Source organism: Strigops habroptila, chromosome 4 (genome assembly GCF_004027225.2).
Source record: "Strigops habroptila isolate Jane chromosome 4, bStrHab1.2.pri, whole genome shotgun sequence".
Classification (NCBI taxonomy): domain Eukaryota; kingdom Metazoa; phylum Chordata; class Aves; order Psittaciformes; family Psittacidae; genus Strigops; species Strigops habroptila.
Window position 1 is genome coordinate 1,030,105 of NC_046358.1, and position 21,561 is coordinate 1,051,665.

Here is a 21,561-nt window from a genome sequence, read left to right on the forward strand (position 1 = left end):
TCCCCATTGGCCAACCCCTGCGCCACGCCCTGCCTGATTGGTTCCGCCCCGAGCCGGCCCAGCCGCACCGGGGCATCATGGGAAATCGAGTTTTCCTGAGGCGGCTCGCGCTGAGCGGTTCAGGCAGGGAGAAATGTATCATTAACTTTATCATTAATTAACTTATAATTAATCATCTGAAAGGCAGTTGTCACCACAAGGAGCATTCCTGCGTCCTCTTCTTCTTGTTCGCATGTGTTCCCAGGCTCAGCTCTGGTGCTCGTCTGGAAGTGGCTCCACTGATGATCGAAATCGCTGATTTCTCCAGGTTATTTCTCTGACAGAAAAAATACCTGTTATTTGCCCAGAGAAGCTGTGGCTGCTCCATTCCTGGCAGTGTTCAAGGCCAGGTTGGATACAGGGGCTTGGAGCAACCTGCTCTAGTGGAAGGTGTCCCTGCCTATGGCAGGGGGTTGGAACTGGAGGAGCTTTAAGGTCCTTTCCAACTCAAACCATTCCATGGTTCTGATTCTATTTTCTCTGAGGGGAGGATGACTTTCAGCATGTAACCAGCCATTAGCTCACCTTTGTTGTCACAGAAAACCTCACTTTCCAGGTATCCCTGCCAAATACAATGCAGCATTTGAGACCCCCAAAATAGCTCTAAGTAACCACTTTGCTTCGAAGAGAAGAGTGTGCATACAGAGGTACCAGCTCAGGCCCCAGAGGCAGCATTGCTGTGTTAATGTGATGCTCAGCCCGGTTAATTGCCTTCTCTCCTACAGCGTTGCCAGAGAGAACTACTTACACCACCAGGTTGCGGGAATATTGCTGTACTGCTTCCAGTGCCAGAGATGTGCAGTCAGACACCAAATGTTTCTGCTCTGCCCTTATTTACATGGTATACTCGTGTCCGCAAGAGTTACCAATCTAATAAGAAGGCTGAAATGTTTAACAACAGCTCAAACTAGTTCAAGCTGTTCTGCAGCATTGGCTTATGTTCCTGTAGGCTAATTGAAATGAGTTGGGACTAGTTGTTTACCTGGTTTTAAATGAAAGTTGAGATCTTAATAAAATCCAATATCTTCAGGGTCTTAAATGTACAGATATCTGACTCCCTTTGCATTCTGTATCTGCAGAAACTGAAATATGAGGCAGCTGACAAAAAAATTGCCTTAGACATGGAAAGAAATTTCCCATGAGTTATATAGATCAGCTGCTGCTATTATTGGAAAGGCAATCCATAAAAAAATATTTCTCATAAAGTAAATTGAATATTTAATGAGTAAAACATGATTTTTTCTTTACAACTGACACTAATAACTCACAGAGTCTGAAGGCGTTTGTGACACTTGTGAGTTATGAAACTTTCATACCAGAGATGAGATATAGTAATCACCCTACACTGCTTAGATATTCCAAAGCATTCACATGATACCAATCAAAGACTCAAGTCCTCTTGTGGGGGCAAGTATGCAAAGTAAACACAAAAGATATTTACAGCCTGATATTTGCTTTGTTGGTTTGTTTTTCTTCATGACACGGTCAAGAAATTCATGACATACCTAAAAGGGATGTATTGCTTTATAGCCCCCTAATAAATTTGTTACTTCTATACCTGAACAGTTAACATACTTATCCTACAATGAAAGGCACAATGTGTGCAGAAAGATATAAAAATCCAATCGTATAATCAAGTATAATATGGTCTCTTTCTTTTTCAGCTATTCCATTAAGATTTATCATACCTGTTTATCTCAACTTACACAAAGCCAAGGTGAAAACAGAACTGCAATCTCTACCACTCATTACAGCAACCTCCCCGTGCCTCATTTAACATAAATCAGATGTTGTGTGCTGTTGTAGGCACAATGAATGTCCTGCACATGAGTTATCACAGACCTGCTTGTGCTCTTATGACAATAGCACAAGGGAACTTTCAGGGTCTAAGGTCTTGCTCATGAATGAAAACTCAATTTGGAGGTGACCAGAGTAATGACAAAAGCCTCTTTCTCATTCTTTTTGGGCTCCTCCAAGAGCCTGTGGAGAAACAGATAGAGGATGACATATAATGTGATGTCCTGACCTTTCTGTTTCTAGAAACACACAGCATTTTAACATGATGCCTGATAGCATTAATCCATCTCCATTAATGTTCTACATACAAGGGGCAAAGTAGGAGCCTTCAGAAAGGTGGTACAATGCAGTAACTCAAGGACCCAGAGCGGAGCTGGCACTGCTGGGTGCAAAAGAGACCACCTAAGGTTTAGCCTAAGATGGGTGCTTCACGGGGTTCAGGAGCCAGGGAAACCCAGCTAGTGCTGAGATCTCTGTGAGAGTACAACCACTTTCTCTCTAACACATCTTTTGTTTGATGTGTTACAGGAGCTCTCCAAGGCTATGTTATAATAACCAGTTTCCAAGCCTGAGACCAGTTATCTAAGCTGTTTGAAGAGGAAACGATAAGGAACACAAGCAGAGGTTTTGAGCAGCTCTTGGGGACAAGGTACAACACATTAAGATATACTATGTTTAGACTGAACTATTTACAGTTTAGACTGTAAATCCCTGTTGTTTTAAGATCATTACTTAAAACTGGATTTCGATCTTTCCACCTACATTTTCATGCAGGACTTTCTTATGATGAGTATTGCCATTGTTGTTAAAACTTTTATATCAGGGTGTTGTGGGCAGCATGTATTTATAAAACAACGGAAGTGTGTGGTGAATTACCTTTTGTTGAATATTGCCCTGAATAAGTTTTCTGAGCACAGGTATCCTTTTTGAGAATTGGTTTTCATTCTGTTCTTGAATCATGGCTCAGATACAGAGCCATACATGTGTGCTGCAACATGTCCAGCTAACAGAGATGAGAGCAATAATCCAAAGCTAAACCTGGTAGCAAGTGCTTCCATTTTGTGAATATCCTTTCTGCAGCAGTGACTGTCTTGGAGGAGAGTCCTCTGAGTTTGAGTTGAATCAAAGTTTTCTTTTTTTAATGATATACACACACAAGTCTTAGAACACAGTATTTGTATGTGGTCAGATGGTGGTGAAGGAAATCTCGTGAAATCATGACTGCAAGTCAGTGAGTTTATGTGACTCTGATTTTATAATGTAAAATTCAACTTTATTGAGCCACAAACAGGGGAAAGAGGCATTGGGAGGAGGCTTTGGGAGGAAAACCTCTTGCATGTTTTTAGAGAGCAGGCGATTTCTATTGAGGAATGTGGATTTCCCACCCCCTCCAGATCTTTGTGCTTATTTTCACTCTGCTTCAGCCACTGTTACAGCCTTTGCTGCTGTAAACACCATCGAAATACTCTCTGAAATACAATTTCTATCATGTATTACTACTGGGTCACTGCTCCCACAAGTCATTTCTGCAGCTCAGTTTTTATTATAGTTTCAAATCTGTTCCTTTGAATCTATTTGGTGACTGCTTTGGTTTTATTGATTGGATAAAATATGTATTTATAGAAAGTAAAGGCCATAGTTTGCTTAACACCCACCTGATGGAGTTGATCTTACTTCTTTAAGTTTCCATTCACAGGTCTGTTGAGGTCAGCTTTACTTTTATGAGGGCTTAGTAGCCAAGTAATGAAAAAAAAAATCGTATAAAATTGAATTGACTTGTTTTGGAAGGAAAAAGAATTCCTTTTGGAGCTAAAGACACTGTATATCCAAAGCAAATCAGGTTAAAACAGGTCTTCTACAGTTGACTATTTATCATTTGGGTGGTGTTCTTTGAGATCAAGAACAATTTTATCAGCATTATGTGGTTGCAGAGATCAGGGTTCACTATTGATTCAGATAAATGCTAGATGGTTCTGCCCTCCTGCATTCAAAGAGGGTAGGTCTCCAGTCATCTTCCATCCCTTCAAAACTAAATCCACAAGTGTCTTCCGCACTTTCATTAGCCATGTGCCAAAGCCATTTTTCTCCTAGAAGCAAAAAAGGCAAAAGGATGCACTTGATGTCAGCTATGCAGTGAAGACTTGATGAGGTTCTTCAGTCCTAAATGGGGGCAGAACTTGGGCTAGCAGAAATGAATTTTCAGACACCCGGGAATTGTTTTGGTTTGTTTCTGTTACTTCCTGAGGGTAAAATGTGTGTATTTTACTTGATTTTTCAAATTCCCTGCTTGCAGCTGCTGGTTTCAGTTCAGCTTTACAGTTTGCCCTGGCAGCCAAAGGGACGTTGCTGCCTTTCCTATGTACACTAAGAATGAAAATGAAATGGTCACTTCTTCAGTGTGGGTTACCCCAGAAGAGGGTGCTCAAAGCTCAGAAAAGTCACGAGCATCACCTTAGCAGCCGTGTCATCTCTGCAATGCCTTTCAGTCTCCTTTCAGCTTCCACCAGCAATCTCAAAGCCAGATCTACCACTGCCACACTGAAACTACTTTTTCCCCCGCAGACAGTTGACAACTGGGAGCATATTCTCCTATCCTATTAGGTCAGAGTTATACTAATGATGGACCTTAGAATTCCTTAGAATTGTGCTGAGCATAGAATCATAGAAGGGTTTGGGTTCGAAAGGACCTTAAGATCATCCAGTTCCAACTACCTGCCATGGGCAGGGATGCCTCACACTAGACCATGTTGTCCAAGGCTCTGTCCAATCTGGCCATGACCACTGCCAGGGATGGAGCATTTACCACATCTCTGAGCAACCTGTGCCAGTGCCTCACCATCCTCACAGGGAAGAACTTCTTCCTTATATCTAACCTGAACTTCCCTTGCTTAAGTTTAAACCCATCACCCCTTGTCCTGTCACTACAGCCCCTGATGAAGAGTCCCTCTCCAGCATCCTTGTGGTCCCCCTTCAGATACTGGAAAGCTTCTATGAGGTCTTCACGCAGCTTCCCTTCTCCAGGCTGAACAGCCCCAAGTTTCTTAGCCTGTCTTTATAAGGGAGCTGCTCCAGCTTTCTCATCCCAGCTGTGCAGGATAAAAGACAGATGCTTTGGCTGTCCATGTGATGGCACTATTTGAACACATTTTTCTCCTTCTGAGTGCTGCGGTTTAACTTCTGCGTTGGCAAGCACCAGCTTCTGGGTAATTCCAGTAGGAATTTTTCAGGATAAAAGAACACAAAAGCTTGTGAGGGAACAGACTGAGCAGCTGGGGCTGCAGAGGAAGGAAGTGCCAGCAGGGAGCCTGGCAGGTGAGCAGCGCATTGATGGGATTTCAATCACACTCCAGTAGTGGGAAGCCAGAGCACCAACAGCCAAAGAATTGCAGACTGAGGCTGCCTCGATTCAACCAGCACTCAACATTCCAATTCAGTTCACGATTCACACAAACACAAAAGGCCAAAATCATGAGAAGCACAGCGGTGAGGGGAAGGTGAGCACCAACAGATGGTGACAAATTGCAAATAGAGGGAGCTCATAAATCAGTTGAACAATGCATGTGAGACCCAAAAAATACAGCAGCAGAGAGAAGACAGGCTGACAACAGTGTGCCAACAGACAGGAATAGATCACATAGGACACAGCAATGAGGGAAATGGAGCCCACACAAAACTACCTTCTGCTGGAAACCATTCAGTTCAGTCACCGGTCACAGCTATCATGAAACAGGCTTCCAGACAAGCAGAAAAAGATTTTTCCTTTCTCCAGTGCGTAGAAAGAAGAGTTAGAGAAGGACAGGCCACAGAGAACAGCCTCTAAATGTGAAAGTGAAAGGAAAGTTGTGCCTCAAGTAATCCCAAGGCTAGAAAAGATGCTGCTGGAAACGAGGAGGTATTTCTGCTCTCGCACACTTAGGGGGACAGCTGGTGTAGGGGTGTTGTGTGTGCCTATGCCTGTCCCTTCATCACAGTAACAGCTGGTGGGGCAAAATTCACCACCCTGCTGTAGACACGAGCCCAGCAGAACCTGACTGCAGATACCCAGCTGCACCAGGACCCAGTAGAGCCTGTCGCCTGTCCCTTGCTTTCAGTAAACAGGTCTGTCTGTGTCAGCATTTCTCTTAGGAATGTTTTTCCTGGTTCATGGAAGGCAGATGGGATCTGGCAATCAGCAGTTCTCCTTCCTAATGCCAGGCAGTCATTTTGCAGGTCATTATGCTTTAAAATAATCCAAAGCTCATTATTAATGCAGTGAGGCAGGAATTGCCAATCACAATCCATGTAACATAGCTGGGGATAGCAGTGACTGGTCCCAATTGCAGGAAACTGGGGCAGACATGCTGATAAACATCCAATTGCTTTTACCTGCACTTTGCTCCTTCCCTTACACCTCCTCTGTCCTTTCCAGGCTGTTGCCATGCCCACATAGGTTAGAGAGCACAGTGCTGTGTTCCCTTTGTCCACCTGATCGGGAACACTCACTGCTGCGTTAGTGGCAACATCTGCTTCTTAGTTCAGCTTTCTGCTTTGCTTCCACAGAGATCAGCCCTTGCTCTGCGGAAGCTGGGTTAAAGCCAGCCACTGGCCTGGGACACCATCCTGCATTGCCAAAACAACCCCACATCAACTGGGCTCTTAGCACCATGGAACCCTCATAAGCGCTTATTCTTGGTGCACAGCAAACCAGTGGCATGTTTTTGGACCGTTAGCCAGAGGTGAAAAAAGCAAATACCTGGAGGGGTCAGAGTAGAAACCCTCTAGCTTTGCCCCCCATCAGCAATCCTCCAATGAGTAGCATCAGCATGGAGGGCAGGTAGGCTCTACCCTCGCTCTTGAATGCATTACGCTGGCAGTTAGCAACTACTGGAGAGTTCTCACAGTCCCATGGGAACTGTTTGCTGCAGATAACCCTGAGCAACCCTGGAGCAACCATGCTTACACAGCAAACACAGGGCACACTCCCCACCCTCTGTTGTCAGACAAACCGCACTGGTAATTTCTGGTCAAACAGCTTTATTACAGTAAGGAAGAAAGCTTTCAAGCTTTCCGCATCTCAGGCTCCACCTTCAGCTCTTCGAGTCCACACAGCAAGGGCAGCACTCCTTGGAGAAAGGAGAGCAAACCGGAGCACTAGCAACCCTGGGACAGGGAGATGTTCAGGCCCTTCACCAGCTCCATTGCCCTTCTCTGGCCCCACTCCAGCACCTCTGTATCTCTCTTGTAGTGAGGTGCCCAGAGCACACAGTCATATTCTCGCAAGTGGAAATCAGCCCAGCATTTGGTTGACGGCTGGGGAAGAGATTGAATGATGGGAGGTATAAATCTAGCTCAGACCATCAAACAGTTTACTCCCCACTCTACCTGGAAATGGAAATGCTCACTTTGCTGAACTGAGGCTTTATGGCAGGACCGTTATTGAAGACAATACTGCTGAAGATGAGGGAAGATTGAGGGAGGCAGGGTCCAACATGCTCTGGGGCTGTCACCCCATGAAGTCAATCCAGAGGTCAGTAGGCTTTCTAGCTGAAGCCTGGCCTCATAAGCAGAGCTGATATGCTGTCGGTGAATCACCTCAGGTTACATCTTGTGTCTAGATAGTATTTTATCAGCAAAAGAGCCTGCTGAGCTCCTCCTGAATGGAGAAAAGTGGTATGCAAAGGGGTTGACATCTGAGCCAAGAGAGGAGCAGAGAAATGGTGGTGATATCTGGCACTTGAAGGCAATACTGACCTCCACCTTCAACAGCAACAACAAAAACAATACCTTGAGCCCTGCTGGACAAGGGAAAAAAGGGAAACAAAATGCTGACCCCCACATCCAGCACCACTGGAATGATACCCATAGTGCCAAAAGCCCAGGGAGCACGAAATATCCCTGGGATTCTGTAGGCAGGTCCTGGCAGGAGTTTTTCTTTTCCCTGACAGCTGAAGTACTGCACAATTACTGGTTTTATGACATAGAAAAATTGATGACAAAGTCCTTCAGTAAAGAACATGCGATCAACCTTTGTTTATCAGTGATAGAGGAAACAGCAGCTCTGCAGCATGTAAATTCCTGGCTGCTGGCAGGACAAGGACTATGGTGGCTCATACCAGCTGCTGGTGCTGGAGCAGAGTCTGGCATGGTGGAAAGCAGAGCCAAGCCCCAAAATGAGCTCTTGGATACGGTCTGAAGCAGGGTCAGGGTGACTTGTCGTGCCTTACACCCTGCAATTGACACCAAACTCTAACACCCTAAATTCAACAGCCAGAGTCAGTGCTGGCTTACTTACCCACCAAGAGGGGATGAGCACTGGGTTGTGTAACTCAATTGCTCCCATGAGACACGTGCCCACCCATCCCCCAGATCCTAAGTGATACTTCAAGCTCTCACAAAAGTGTTGAATTAGCTGTAATCTCTTTTGGCTTTAAGCACTGCATTCAGACAAGCAGGACAGGCAACCTCATCCTCCTGCATTCCAGCTTTCCCCCCTGAGCAGAAAGATAGGCTCCATGTCAGCAAAGCAGCTTAGACTCCCCCTTTTTTGGGGAGGATGGAGTGGGGAGGGTGGGTGCAGGCCTATTTCCATCCTAGGTCACTGTCATCTGTCACTTCATCTATATGAGACATGTTGACCATCGCTTCTGCAGCTGGGAGGGAGCTCTCAGTCTAAGGACGCTCCCAGCCCTCTGTAGTGATCATTCTTGTCATAATCTTCTTCCTCCTCCTCCTTCTTCTGCAGATCTTGGTCACTCTCATCATCACTATCTACTGCATTGTCCTCGATCACTTCAACTGTTTCTCCAGCTTCTGGATCCCCACTGGTCTTAAACCACACAGCTTTGTAGCCATAATCTGCCACATGCCTGTCTGTCTTGAGGATAGACTTCACCTCTTTCTTAGGCTCAGTGTCTTCCACTTCTTCCTTTTTCTCTTCCTGGTCAAAGGTGATGGTGGAAGCTACAGAAGCCTCTGGGGGGCTGTTAATTACTTCTGCATTGGAAGAGGGCAAGGGAAGTGCTGGTTGCTCCAGTACACGTGCCATTGACTGGACACTGCCGTTCTCTGACGCCTCATGCTGTTTGGTGCTCACATCTGGGAGTGAATCTTGATTGTAGCTCTGGCTCTGGAAACCACCAGAGATTTCCTTTGAGAACTATAGGAGGAGAGACACCTTGTGATTGTAGCGAGAGGAGAAGACACAGGGAGAAAAGGGGTGGCCAAAGTGACTGAGCTACTACTGCTTGCTTTGCAGTTAGACCTGTTTGAAGCCTGGGAGAGATACAGCTCCCTCGAACAGCTATTTTCTACTGACTCCATTTCTGGATTACTTTTCAGATAATCATGAGCATGTTTTCCAGGAGGGCTGAGCACCAGTGAAATGTACTGAGTTGTAACCATCCACTTCGGGTATTACCCTGGAGTGGGATTTACCTCGCTCAGGGTGAGGTATGAGGTATTCACCTGAGCTATGTGCTCCGGACTCATTTTGTAGCCAGTGGGGTCTAGGCTCCTGACAGTCCCATCCTAAGGCAGAGACCAACCAACATCTGGTCCTCAACTTCAAAGCAAGCAGTCTGCCACGGACTTGAGATCACCAAAAGGAAACAGCTCAGCTGCAGACAACTGTCTAAACCCAGGCTTTAGCATACGATATGAAGAGACCTTTATCTCCTTTGACCACAGAGGGAGGATGAACAGTGGTTTATACCATAGACGCAGGTTTTTCAGAGACTGCCTCTGACATGTGTCACGTTCATCCTAGATTTTGTGCTCGATGGAGCTGTGGTCCTTACCTTGCCATGTCTGCTTATCATCTACCACACAGCTCCAGCCTTGGGGGACAGAAAAGAACAACAGCAAACCCCACCTTTGCCAACAGTGTCTCAGGAGCAATTCATCACCTTCACACAGACATGGGCGGTATTTGGACAGCCCATTCCAGCCTTAAAACCTCCTCAGATTCTACTTTCTAACTCAAGTTCAGGTACCAACAAGGCACTTACCTTTTTCCTTATGAGGTATTTGACTCGTTTTCTGTACTGTTTATATATCATCACTCCAAGGAAGACTAAGGCAAGTAATAGCAGTGCTGCTAATATACCACCTAAGATAGCCATATCCTGAGCAGTGTATGCCTTATCAGAGGAGGTTACAGCTCCAGCTACAAGAAAAACAAACCAGTGTTACAAAGCCTGAAATTGGCACCTTTTTATGGAAGCTTTAACACAACATTCCATTGTGTGAGAAGCTCCAACCAGTTTTGGAAGGGCAAAGCAGCACCCTGTGCTGCTGAATGTGACAGGAATATATTTAATATCACAGAAAGCCGTTTGTTTGCTGTCCTAAAAGCAGAGAGTTTGTTTTTAAGGTGACCACCCACAGAATATTATAACTTCCAGTAAATTACATGAAGTGGAAATAGCATCCATTCACAGGACATGATTTCCACCCCACCCCACCCCGATTTAAGCAAGTTAATGTATACATGACAGTGTAAGGCCAGCAGACACTACATGAAGTAAGGCTACTTAGGTCTTTTACTTTCCCACCTCACCCATGTACACCAGAATGCAAAGTGAGGTTTATACACATGGGTGAAAAGGCAAAGCTTCCTTTAATCCGGAGCATCAGCTCAGATGCTGATGGGCACATTAAAATAAGAAATGAAAAAGCATAAAGAGGAGGAAAAGCATTAGAAGGTCCCCAGCACAGGAAACACTTCCCTGCCTTTTTGTAGCTGTACAATATAGAGCACCTTTCTCAGGAGCAGCTTGTGCTTTCAGCCACCAGGCAGTGTAAGCAGATATGTATAGAGATCAACATTACAGTGGAAAGACAGTAACCTCCTCAGGGTTAAGCAGCTTTGGTGGTGGTGGATTCTTCATATTTACATTTTCCAGCTTCACTTTAGAGTGTAAATGAGTCTCTGAAGTTTAATGATTAATGAATCACAGTTTTGTTCTCATGCTGATCTGTTTCTGACAGCGGACTTTGAGTATTCCCTTCACATCTGACTGCACCCTCAGTTTATCTTTAATATAGTTCGTGATGGTTTAGGACCTATGCTTCATCATACCTCCTGGGAAGCCACAGCCCATGGAGCTGACGTGGAGCTCCACCACCCTTAACTCCTCCTGTGCTGTGCAGCACACGGTGCTTCTGGGAGAGCTTGGGAATGGCCTCCCTCAAGATCCATGTGAGCTTTGCTCTGGCAAACCAGAGTCCAATGTACAGTTACCACTTCCCAGGAGGAGGGTATATTGAAAACAACTCTAGTTTCTCCCTGGATATTGGGATACTCAGTAAAGCACGCTCCAACCGTTCATAGAATCATAGAATGGTTTGGATTGGAAAGAACCTTAAGATCATCCAGTTCCAACCCCCTGCCATGGGCAGGGACACCTCACACTAGACCGTGTCGCCAAGGCCCTGTCCAACCTGGCCTTGAACACTGCCAGGGATGGAGCACTGTTGGATGCACATTCCTTAGCACCACCTCTTAGTGTCCAGGGTTAAATATCCTGCAGATTGGCCAGGAAAGCGGTGATCTCAGCTCAGCTTAGGCCATTCCTGGATGCTGGCTATAGTATAAAGCACAATTCCTCTCACAGGCTCTGAGCCATTCCGTGCAACTTCAATCTACTTTTTTGCATAGTTACCAGCATAATTTTGTGTGGTTTAAATAACAAGGGCAATACTTAAAAGTTGCATAGAAGTGTTGGTACATCTGTTGGGAACATCTGTATCTCCATGTACTGACAGCTGAACTAGCTTTCTGCTGAGCTGGACTGTGCCCTTAGACTGGGTTTAGGTGGTTTTAGCTGTGAAGTGAAAGATTCACACCCAGGCACTCACATTTTTATCCTTCAGAAATCCCCATGATGGTCATAAGAGGGTGATGTAATGGGAAAGCCTAACTGGGAACTTCAATCACACATCATCATGTATAAACCAATGGAGTCTGGGCATTATCTGCCTATCCTGATGTGAAAATGCATGATACTGGTTCATCTTTATGCAAAGCATAAGAAGTTCAAATCAAACTTAATTAATAGGTCTTAATTTATAAGACCTATTTAAGAACCACTTCTAAGTAGTAGGGAAGTGAGAGATTTTTACATCAACAAAGCCAAATGGTAGCTGGAGGGTTGTGCATGTAAGCCTCATGTCTCTCCTGTTTCTCATGGGTCATTCCTCCTGCTAAGATCTTAAAATCTTGGAGTATAAAACTTGACTTGACCTGAGCCTGGGCTCACGAGGAAGCCCGGCTTTGTGGGGGTGTGCCAGCTTCTGTGTGCTTTATATAGATGGGAAATAACATTGCAGCTTTCTCTGGATTTGGCTAAAAAGGAGCAATGATGCACTAAGGTGTCAGGGCAACCGTCCTGTGCCATGATAACACATCATGGGTTCTTTCTGACCCACAGAACAGCAGGAGGTAACCCCAGATTTAGCTTTGGAATAGCAAGAAAAAACACTACAATACACAGCACTACTTAAAGTCTCAAAAGGCTGTTTAAGGCATGTGGTAACCACATCATAAGGATGATATTTGACTATTTTCCTTCTTGTAGCCACTGTAGAACCTCCTGTAGGTATGGGGTTGGTCTCAGCCCAGGTCCACAGACTTCAGTGGGTGACCTGTCATTGTCAGTTTGCCCACAGAAGTAGAAAAGACTCTCCAGTCATCTCCACAAAGCAGAAAGCAAAGAGACACTCAGCCTACCTGTGGCACGCACGACCTCCACCATGATCACAGTGCTTGCCTCCTGCAGGCTCACTGTGTCTTTTCCAACAGCCTGTGTGAACGTGGGAAAGACAGAGCTTAGGGACTTCCTAGACCTCCAGCTCACTCCCAAGGTACATGGTGGGCCCTTCGTGGACAACATACCTTGTCCATGTCCTCACCACACTACCCCTCCCCTCCATGACCCCAGCAAAATATGAAGAAAGCTGCCCTACCTCAATGGTTACAGTTTCTGGGGATTGCAGCACCACATTTGTCAGGATGAATCCATCTCTGGTTGCAGTGAAATCAGTGCTGTTTTTTATGTAGTACTCAATATTTGGGTTGACTTTCTGAAAAGTCAGAAGAGTGAATGATTAAACCACAGTTTGTGCTTTGGGGGCACCTTCATAACAGCCTTTTGCAGGACTTGTCAAACACACCTGAAGTATTAAGAAGGGTATAGAGCAGTAAATAAATCTAGACTGAGGAGGTGAGAAAGGCTGAACTCAAACATGTTCACCCTTGAATTCTGCTCCTTAGAGTCCAAGAATGCATCCTAAAAGTATTGCTTCCAAAACAACCCCAAGTCTCATGCACCTTTTGCTGGTACCTTTAGCATTTACCCAACCAAAACACATCTATGCATGGGACCTTGCCAATCTGACCAGTTCTGCCTTTAAAACAGTGCCAAAGGGGGATGTACATGAAGAAAAATACCTGTGCTGAAGGATGCGCTGTTTCTTCCTTTGGGTCTAGATAAGCCCCAGTCATGTTATGGAAGCCTTTGCAGCTATAAAACCAGCACTTTTTTCTTTACTCAGTGGGGTGGGATGGGAATGGCTGATCAGGAAGCCTCTTCCCTTCCCTTCTCCCAGTGCATTGTTCAGGAATGGCTCTGTCCAAAGGAGTCTTTACAGGGAGAAGGTTACAATTCCCAGCCCAGGACTGCAGGTCCTTCCTAGTCTGCTGTCTTTGCGCTGGCTCCTCCTCCCAGACCAGTTCACAGGTAACTCTGCTTGTCCTGGCAGGGAGAACACCTCCTCCTGGGATCCTGCCAAACTCTTCTAGGAAACACTTCACCCAGCCCTCATTCAGACCTGGACCCGTTCCCAGTATTGGCTGACCCTGGGCTTACTCGGTGGGCTGTTTTGCAGTGGATCAGCTCACATACATAAATCTGGGGGTTTAGAACAGAGTGCTCCAGCAGGTCCTCCACATTACACCAGAAGCAGTTCTGATCCATGTGGAATTTCCAGGGAAATGTAATACAGAACACGAGAGGAAAAGGTGTGTTTTCCTCTCCCCACCTCCCCTTCTTCATGTTTTCTGATCTTAACCCTGAAGCAGCAAGAAAGAATGTGGTGCATTTTCAGTTTCTTACATCAGGGAAGTCATCATCCGCTGCTGTTATCATCAGGGGGCTTGAAGAATCACCAGCTTGGAAGACAAAGCTCCCTGGGGACAGTCCAACAAACGTTGTCCCACTGTAGATCTTGTTCTCAAAGTATGGTGGATGCTCACTTTTATTGACGACCTTAATCTCTACACTGGCTACAGAGTATTTCTGGATGTTGTTGACCTGGGTGGCCTGAAGAGAAAGAGAGAGATGCTGCCCATTTCCTAGTAGTGATGAGACATAAAAGATAGGCTTGGTCTGAAGTCCATTGCAACACATGGGGTTCTGCCACCATTTCCAGTGAGCTTTGAGCCAGGCCTGCCACAGGGGGCCTTAAGGAGTCCTTGTGGTTGGTATGTTGTGCATGGGGTGCTTTTCAGCTCACTCCTTTCCTCTTGAGCTGTAGCCAGAAGAGGAGCTTGTCTCTAGGGTTATGCTAACTACTGTAACAGAAGCTCCAGTCATGCCTAAAGAAAGCCTGCCAGTCGTGCTCCTCCATAGTTTCAGCTCAGCAGGATGCCCCTTGTTCAGTTAATTTGCTTTGATGTAGCAACCTACACATAGGGAAAGTGTCTCTTAACTTCTGCAAGAGCTTTGTAAGTTGATATAAGCCACCAAATACTAGGCCCTTCCAAAAGAGAGGATGTAACTGAGTTACTAATATAAGCAACTCCTGTGACACCAAACCTGCTGCCTCCTCAAAAGCCAGCTATTCTGGGCTCTTGGCTGCTGTGCCATCACACTTACCATCACCTGCAGGAGGAACCCATCTGGGGAAGTGGCTGCTTTGTTCATAGTCAGATTCCCTGTGTCTGCATCCACTAAGAATACATCATCTGTATTCCCTAAAGAAAATGGAAAGACTATTCAACCATCAGATACCTTCATGAAGTGACCTGGAGCTCCAGGGCTTTCATGTCTTAGTGACCATACTGCCAGGGCATCATGCAGCTTTCCTGGCCTGGCTGCTCCAAGGGCTGGCACTGCTGGTCAGGGATTCAGAGGGACTCAACAGACAAAAAGCACTAAGGAGATGCGTGTGAACCCAACTAGATGAGGCAGAACAGCAAAGCTTCGCCTTTCCAGTGCCTGGGCCCAGCTATAACCAGCTTAAATTGTGCTAACTGCCCAGAGCCTCTGGTACAATTTGAGGACTGAAGGTCTCCAGTTCCCTAACCTGAACCCAAACTGCATTTCAGGAGAGATAAGGGAAGAATTATTCCTATTTTAAAGGTGAGAAACCAAGCTACAGAGAATAGTTGGGTGGAGATTAGTCTCAAATAGCTCTAGGCATCTAAAGAGAAAACATCTCTACCTGAACTTGTTACATATATTGTGAAGAGAAAGCAGCATGGCGTATCCAACTTTCTGTGAACATTGGCCCAACGTGAGCTGCATTCCACTCTGGAAATGCTTATTTCTCTCCACAAATGGAGCCTAGACACAGAAACCTTCTTGGATTGTAAAGGGATGTAGGGGGTAGAAATCAGCATCCTACATCTCTAGTCTGCGTTTGAATCATAAATGCATTTATGTCACATATACGTTAAAATAAAAGCAACATTTTTAGTTCTCTTCCTCGCTCTGAGCCACTGCGGGCTGTATTTAGGCAGCCATGGCGGGGGTCTCCTCTGGGCAGGTAACGTAGGGGACACATAAGCAATGCAGTTTGTGGAAGGTGACAACTTCTACTCACCACCAACAATACTATACACGATTCTTTCATTTATAGTGTAGTCAGGATCAATAGCATAGATAGGCCCCGGCTCCAGGATGAGTGGTTCTGTCTGCAGCAACAAGGCAAAGCATTACATACCCCACTGCAGCACCACAGCAGCATTGCAGCACCCTCCCAGCTCAGCATGGCTCTGGTGGTTTTGTCTGGGCAGAATGGCATCTACTGCTGGGAGAGGGTTGTAACAGGGCAGAGGGGGACAGCCTAGAGCAAAGGGGTTTCCAGCACACTGCAAGGTGCTGCAGGACAGGGACAAGCAGTGCTGCTTAGGGTGGAGAACCTCCACTTCCCAGGATGATGAAGGCTCCCTGTCATGCTGCATTGATGACTGAAGATCAGGATGAACCCACTGGGAACAGCATCTGAATACTGTTTGAGAACAGCATTAAGGATCTTTCCTGCTTACCGACACCTCGGATATATTGACCCTCCCAGTGTAGGGGCTGCTGATGCAGATGTTGTTGTCCGTGTTAATGAAGGTACAGGGTAGGAACCAGGGAGGTTTGGTGTCAGACTGTTCAATAAGTATATTTATAGTCGCAGTAGCTGTGTTGGTGGTGTCGGAGCTGTCCACAGGCCTGTCCTGTATCCAAAGGCAAAGCAGACTCATGAGATGCCCAGAGAAGAACCCACCTGCAAAAGCAGGTGACCCAGGGGCTTTTACCTGTTGTAACTCCACTCTAAGGAGTAGCAATTTAGTGAGATTAGCTAAAACAGTGAATTACCATCTCATTCTGCTGATGAAGTGGACTGAATACAAGTGTGTAGTTATGGAGAGTGGAAAGTTACTCCAAATTCACCACCCCAGTATCCACCTTCTCCACTGCCATCCCAGAGATCTCCCATTCAGACTTATCCTTCAGTTAAGAGCCACTGGGGCAAACAAGGCACTTTGTTCCTCCTGAAGAACTTACCCGTGCATACAGCAGCAATGTTGTCAGTTTAAATTTGTCATAGTCCAATGCTCTTCTTAAATAAATTTCTGGGTTATTAACTCCTTTTATGGCAAAATAACCTTCTGTGTCCTGGTGGGGGGAAAGGAAAACCCTTACTAGCAGAGTGAGTCACAGACACGATCAAAATACTGCTCATTGCTGTGTTTGTCATCCCATTCAGACCTTTAATCCTGAGGACCAGGGTGAGTGGGCAAGGGCAGTGTGAGAATGCCAGATCCTGGCTTGTCATGGAATCACAGAAAGGTTTGGGTTGGAAAGGATCTTAAGATCATCCAGTTCCAACCCCCTGCCATGGGCAGGGACACCTTCCACTGGAGCAGGTTGCTCCAAGCCCCTGTGTCCAACCTGGCCTTGAACACTGCCAGGGATGGGGCAGCCACAGCTTCTCTGGGCACCCTGTGCCAGCACCTCAGCACCCTCACAGGGAAGAACTTCTGCCTTATCTCCAACCTGAACTTCCCCTGTTTCAGTCTGAACCCATCACCCTTGTGCTATCGCTCCAGTCCCTGATGAAGAGTCTCTCTCCAGCATCCTTGTAGCCTCCTTCAGACACTGGAAGCTGCTCTGAGGTCTCCACGCAGCTTCTCTTCTCCAGGCTGAACAGCCCCAGATTTCTCAGCCTGTCTTATCAGAAAGGTTTGTTCAAGCTCCTGTGAATTTTCTTCTCCAAGACGCCCTGCTTCGCCTGCCTACCTGCTCAGTAGGCAATGGATGACATCTTTTACCTCGTTTATTTCCTACACTCAACATGTTGCCTTTGGGTTTGGGTCCATGACAGCCAAGCAATCTCACATTCATGCACGAGACAGACCAAGGATGGCTCAGCCTCAGAGCTAAAATCACTTGCCTTAGCCTAGAGCTTTGAAAGCCACCGCAAAGCCAAACTGAAATAACATACATTGCATTTTACTTTAGAACCATCTGCACTTGATTTGGTTCTCCTTTAATCTTATGTCTTGACTAGAATTACCAAGCAAATCCCCAAAGAGCAAATTAATTCACTGAACTGGAACCTGGGAAAAGCAGAGTCTGCCTTTGGCTTTGCCAAAGACTTTTTGTGGGATTTTAGGCTGTTGTCTCCACTCTGCATGGACACTGTTGGCAAATAGGACAAAGACTCCTCCTTTCCCTATTCAACTCAGTACAACCCTCAACTCAGTAAGATACAAAGGTCTCTACCTGACATGTTTACAGAAAATCCCAACAACACTTTCCTTGATGATATGGCTCAGAACATCCCAGATAAAAGCTTATTCTGTGCAGTGGAATAAAAGTGAAAGCAGTAACAGATTTCAATGCTGAAATACTGAATGCTCACTAACTAATACTGCTAACCAAACCAACCTTTGGGTTTTGCAAGAGATGCACCTCTTCCAGAAGCTGTCAGAGAACTAAATGCAATATGGTGACCTGAGCCTCCAAAGTTGTGGTCTTCTGAATTAAACACAAAGACTTCTCCAGAGCTACTATTTTCCCCTGCAGATGCTCACCTGCACTACTGTTGTGAGTTCATAGAAGATGGTGTCCTGATCAGCATCACTGGCACTTAACTCCTCACGGGCTATAATGGTTGCATTCACTTTTGTATCCTGGAACAAAGTTGCTGTGGTTATTCTCTCTGTGAAATGGGCTGGAGACTTCTCCCTGCTAATACTTCCTTAGCCCCACAGCACTGAGTTCCCTCTTCACTTCCATAAAATGCCTACCTCAGGAACAACTTGGGTGATGTTGGTTTGCTTGAACACCGGGCTGTTGTCGTTCTCGTTGAGAATGATCACCAGAACGTCCAAGTAATTACTCTGCAGAAAGGTTAAAATGAGAGTCAAAGACAAAAATAAGACTGCTGGGGCTGATCCTGCTTTGCAGATTGACCAGAGGGGATGGATTGGGTAAGAAGCACATCTGGAGGGGGCAGAATGGGGCTGAGGTTTGTAGTCAGCCCACACTGTGTGTGGGTTTGTTCCCACCCTTTCCCCATTCACAGAATCCCAGACTGGTTTGGGTTGGAAAGGTCCTTAAGATCACCCACTTCCACCCCCGTGCCACGGGCAGGGACACCTTCCACTAGAGCAAGTTGCTCCAAGCCCCTGTGTCCAACCTGGCCTTGAACACTGCCAGGGATGGGGCAGCCACAGCTTCTCTGGGCACCCTGTGCCAGCGCCTCAGCACCCTCACAGGGAAGAGCTTCTCCCTTATACCTAACCTGAATTTCCCCTGCTTCAGTTTAAGCCCATCACCCCTTGCCCTATCACGGAGCTTTGGGTGCTCTCTTTGACTGAGAGGAGTGTGCCTGCAAAGAAAAGGACATCTCCTCATCCAGGTCTGTGGACAAGGAGGAGCAGAGGGAAGCGTGTGCTGCCCTGCAGTACCGCATAACAGGGCTGGGTAGAAGAGGTTTGGAAGAGCACTCACCATCACATCAGAGTTCCAACAAATCAGGGTCACCATCAGCACATTGTTTTCCTGTAAAACCAAAACCCAGTCAGTGTAGAAACAAACGAAAATGTACTAACTCCTTCTAAAGTAAATGAGACAAGTACATGCATTGCTGGATCAGAAATGCTGCTGGGCTTTCTTCTTGCTCTCAGGAAAATCTAACTTCCTCTTTCTTTCCTTTACAGCCATCCATCAGTACAGGGATCCTGTTTATGATGAAGTCAAAGCAAACCTATCTTCGAGCCTCTCTCCCTGCGATTCCTGTAGCATCAGAAGAGCTATTGGCCATTTTCTAGGACTTCAGGTAAATCCAGAGATTTCTTTTCCACTTGAACAAAATAGAAACGTCCCACTCGCACCACAGTGCTGCCTGCGGGCTGTTCACTCTCTGCTGTTCTCCACTCACATACACGTATGGGTTTGCATTAGGGGAAAGACAGCTTAAGGATGCTTATGGCTGTGAACAGAGCACTCCAGGAAGGTAAAATAATTTAGTAGCAACCTAAACTGAACACACTGACCTTTCAGGCTGCCTTTATGCTTCACACAAGAGCTCCTCACTGCTCAGAGCTATGTTTGCTACAGGCACACAGGGATCATTTTATAGGAGTCCTGGAGATTTCTGAATACTACAGTTGCCACATTTTTGGTTTTAAAACTTCCTCTTGCTTTAATTCAGACAGAGTCATTGAAGGAAGATGACAGCAGGCACACCATGCACTTCCTTCCTCCCTATTCTCTGCTAGTGGAAGGGTGACCTCCCAAGCAGTGAACTCAAACTCAACTGATCCTTTAAAAATGGGTTATGAATTATGGGAGATCCAAGCCCCCAGGTTGAAACTCATTGCATCCCAGAATTACCCATCTCATCCTTACAGCCTGCTAGCTAAAGGCTTACCTCATAGTCCACTGTTTCAGCCAGCTGCAGCTCAGACCCCTGTATTGTGAAAAATTTGGCATCTTGGGAAGAAGCATCAATGGACACAGTGAAGCCTGGATCCACGTGGATGGTGGTCAGCACATAGCCAGGAGGGTTATTTTCATAAACACTTACTTCACTGTCACTGACAGAACACCCTGGAAAAACACACAAATGAGAAAAAACTGCCTTTGTGACAGAGCTGGGTGAGACCTGAGGCCCCTCTGGTTCCTGTTGGGGAGAAGGTCATTGAACAAAGCTGTCTCAGAGTAGGAGTGTAAAAATCTCCCCCCTGCAATGGTGGAACCTGCTGCCATGGGGTTATTCCCTAGTGGTCATAGATCTTCTGTAAGAGCTTACCTTGCTGTGCTGAAACATGTGTTATGAAGAGCAGCAGAAGCAGCACAGAAGTGAGGAGCCAGTGAGAAACAGCCATGTTGAGAAAAGCCCCTCTCTCTGATGGAGCTGGTCTTCTCTCCCTGTTTCTCTCAGTGCCATCTGCTGCATTCACTAGTTCATGAAGGCAAAAAGCATTGCCTGGCTGGCGTGGTCTGCTGCAGTTCAACCTTTGCCTCTTTGCCTCATTGGATGACTTATAGAGAGCCATTTACCACTCATGGAACATGATGACGCATAGATTTCTATTTCTACTGTGTTCCTGGGTCTTACCTGCCCTAAACTCCCTGTAGCAACAGGATATATTTGAAGCATTCCAGAATTCAGAGCCAAGCCCCCTGAGATGAGCATGAGAAAGGACAAGGGCTGAGCTCTCAATAAGCTCCCTGTATACTCCAACCTGCTGCAGTGGGGAGGAAGTGGACAAACACCCTTGTTTTCAGCTTGCCCATGGTGTAGAAGGAGAAAAGGCACAGCTGATCTCACAGCTCCTTTTAACATCCCAATTGATTTCAGAAAGTTCTCACATGCTGCATTTTAGCCAGATGGTCATTAGTGGCTTAACAAAATACAGGCTGTCAACACTCCTTCTGAAAGGTCTCTTTCCTATGGATCAAAACAGATAAATGTCAAGGTCCTTGAGAAGAGCATTTCAGCATCACAGCAAGGGAATGGGTGCTTAGATGAACATTTGAGAGCAACTGGCTTCTTTGGTACTTCATAAATGGTGAAAACTGATGGTACAGGACAGATGAGCAGTTCTGCAATAGGCACACATGATTGCAACTGAAGATGCTTAATTTAAACCTGCTCTTCAAAATCATTGTGTCTCTGTTGTGTAGTTCTCAGTACAGAGAAACTGAACATGACCCAGCTTCAGTGTGTGCTTGAGGCCAGAAACCCCCCATGTGCTGGGCTGCACCCCCTGAGGGTGAGCAGATGGTTGAGGGAGGTGATCCTGCCCCTCTGTTCTGCTCTTGTGAGACCCCACTTGCAGCACTGTGTGCAGTGCTGGTGTCCTCAACATAAGAAGGACATGGAGCTGTTGCAGCAAGTCCAGAGGAGGCCTCGAGGATGCTCAGGGGCTGGAGCACCTCCCGTATGGAGCCAGGCTGAGAACATTGGGGCTGTTCAGCCTGGAGAAGAGAAGCTGCGTGGAGACCTCAGAGCAGCTTC

General features: G+C 46.2%; 1 protein-coding gene across 2 annotated transcripts; it reads right to left on the reverse strand.

Moving 5' to 3' along the window:
• Positions 1-6,832: 6,832 nt before the first annotated feature.
• On the reverse strand, positions 6,833-20,459 carry CDHR5 (cadherin related family member 5). Of its 2 annotated transcripts, none has more exons than XM_030483631.1 (14): positions 20,350-20,459; positions 19,969-20,147; positions 19,047-19,097; positions 18,341-18,433; positions 18,125-18,223; positions 16,593-16,703; positions 16,085-16,261; positions 15,640-15,730; positions 14,691-14,788; positions 13,929-14,135; positions 12,781-12,897; positions 12,545-12,617; positions 9,822-9,979; positions 6,833-8,941 (listed from the first exon to the last, which is right to left on the reverse strand). In XM_030483631.1, exons 1-14 carry the CDS (start codon positions 20,423-20,425, stop codon positions 8,480-8,482), a joined length of 1,992 nt encoding a protein of 663 aa, XP_030339491.1. In that variant the 5' UTR covers positions 20,426-20,459; the 3' UTR covers positions 6,833-8,479. The 2 variants fall into 2 exon arrangements, with proteins under 2 accessions (XP_030339491.1, XP_030339490.1); XM_030483630.1 differs by having other exon boundaries at positions 6,833-8,971.
• Positions 20,460-21,561: the final 1,102 nt, after the last annotated feature.

Coding starts and splice junctions, on each gene's coding strand:
- CDHR5 (XM_030483630.1), bottom strand. CDS start 20,425: ATGGCTGTTTCTCACTGGCTCCTCACTTCTGTGCTGCTTCTGCTGCTC. Junction 16,262..16,592: donor CATTGCTGCTGTATGCACGG/GTAAGTTCTTCA, acceptor CTTTGGATACAG/GACAGGCCTGTGGACAGCTC. Junction 12,898..13,928: donor CGGATGATGACTTCCCTGAT/GTAAGAAACTGA, acceptor CTGACTTTTCAG/AAAGTCAACCCAAATATTGA.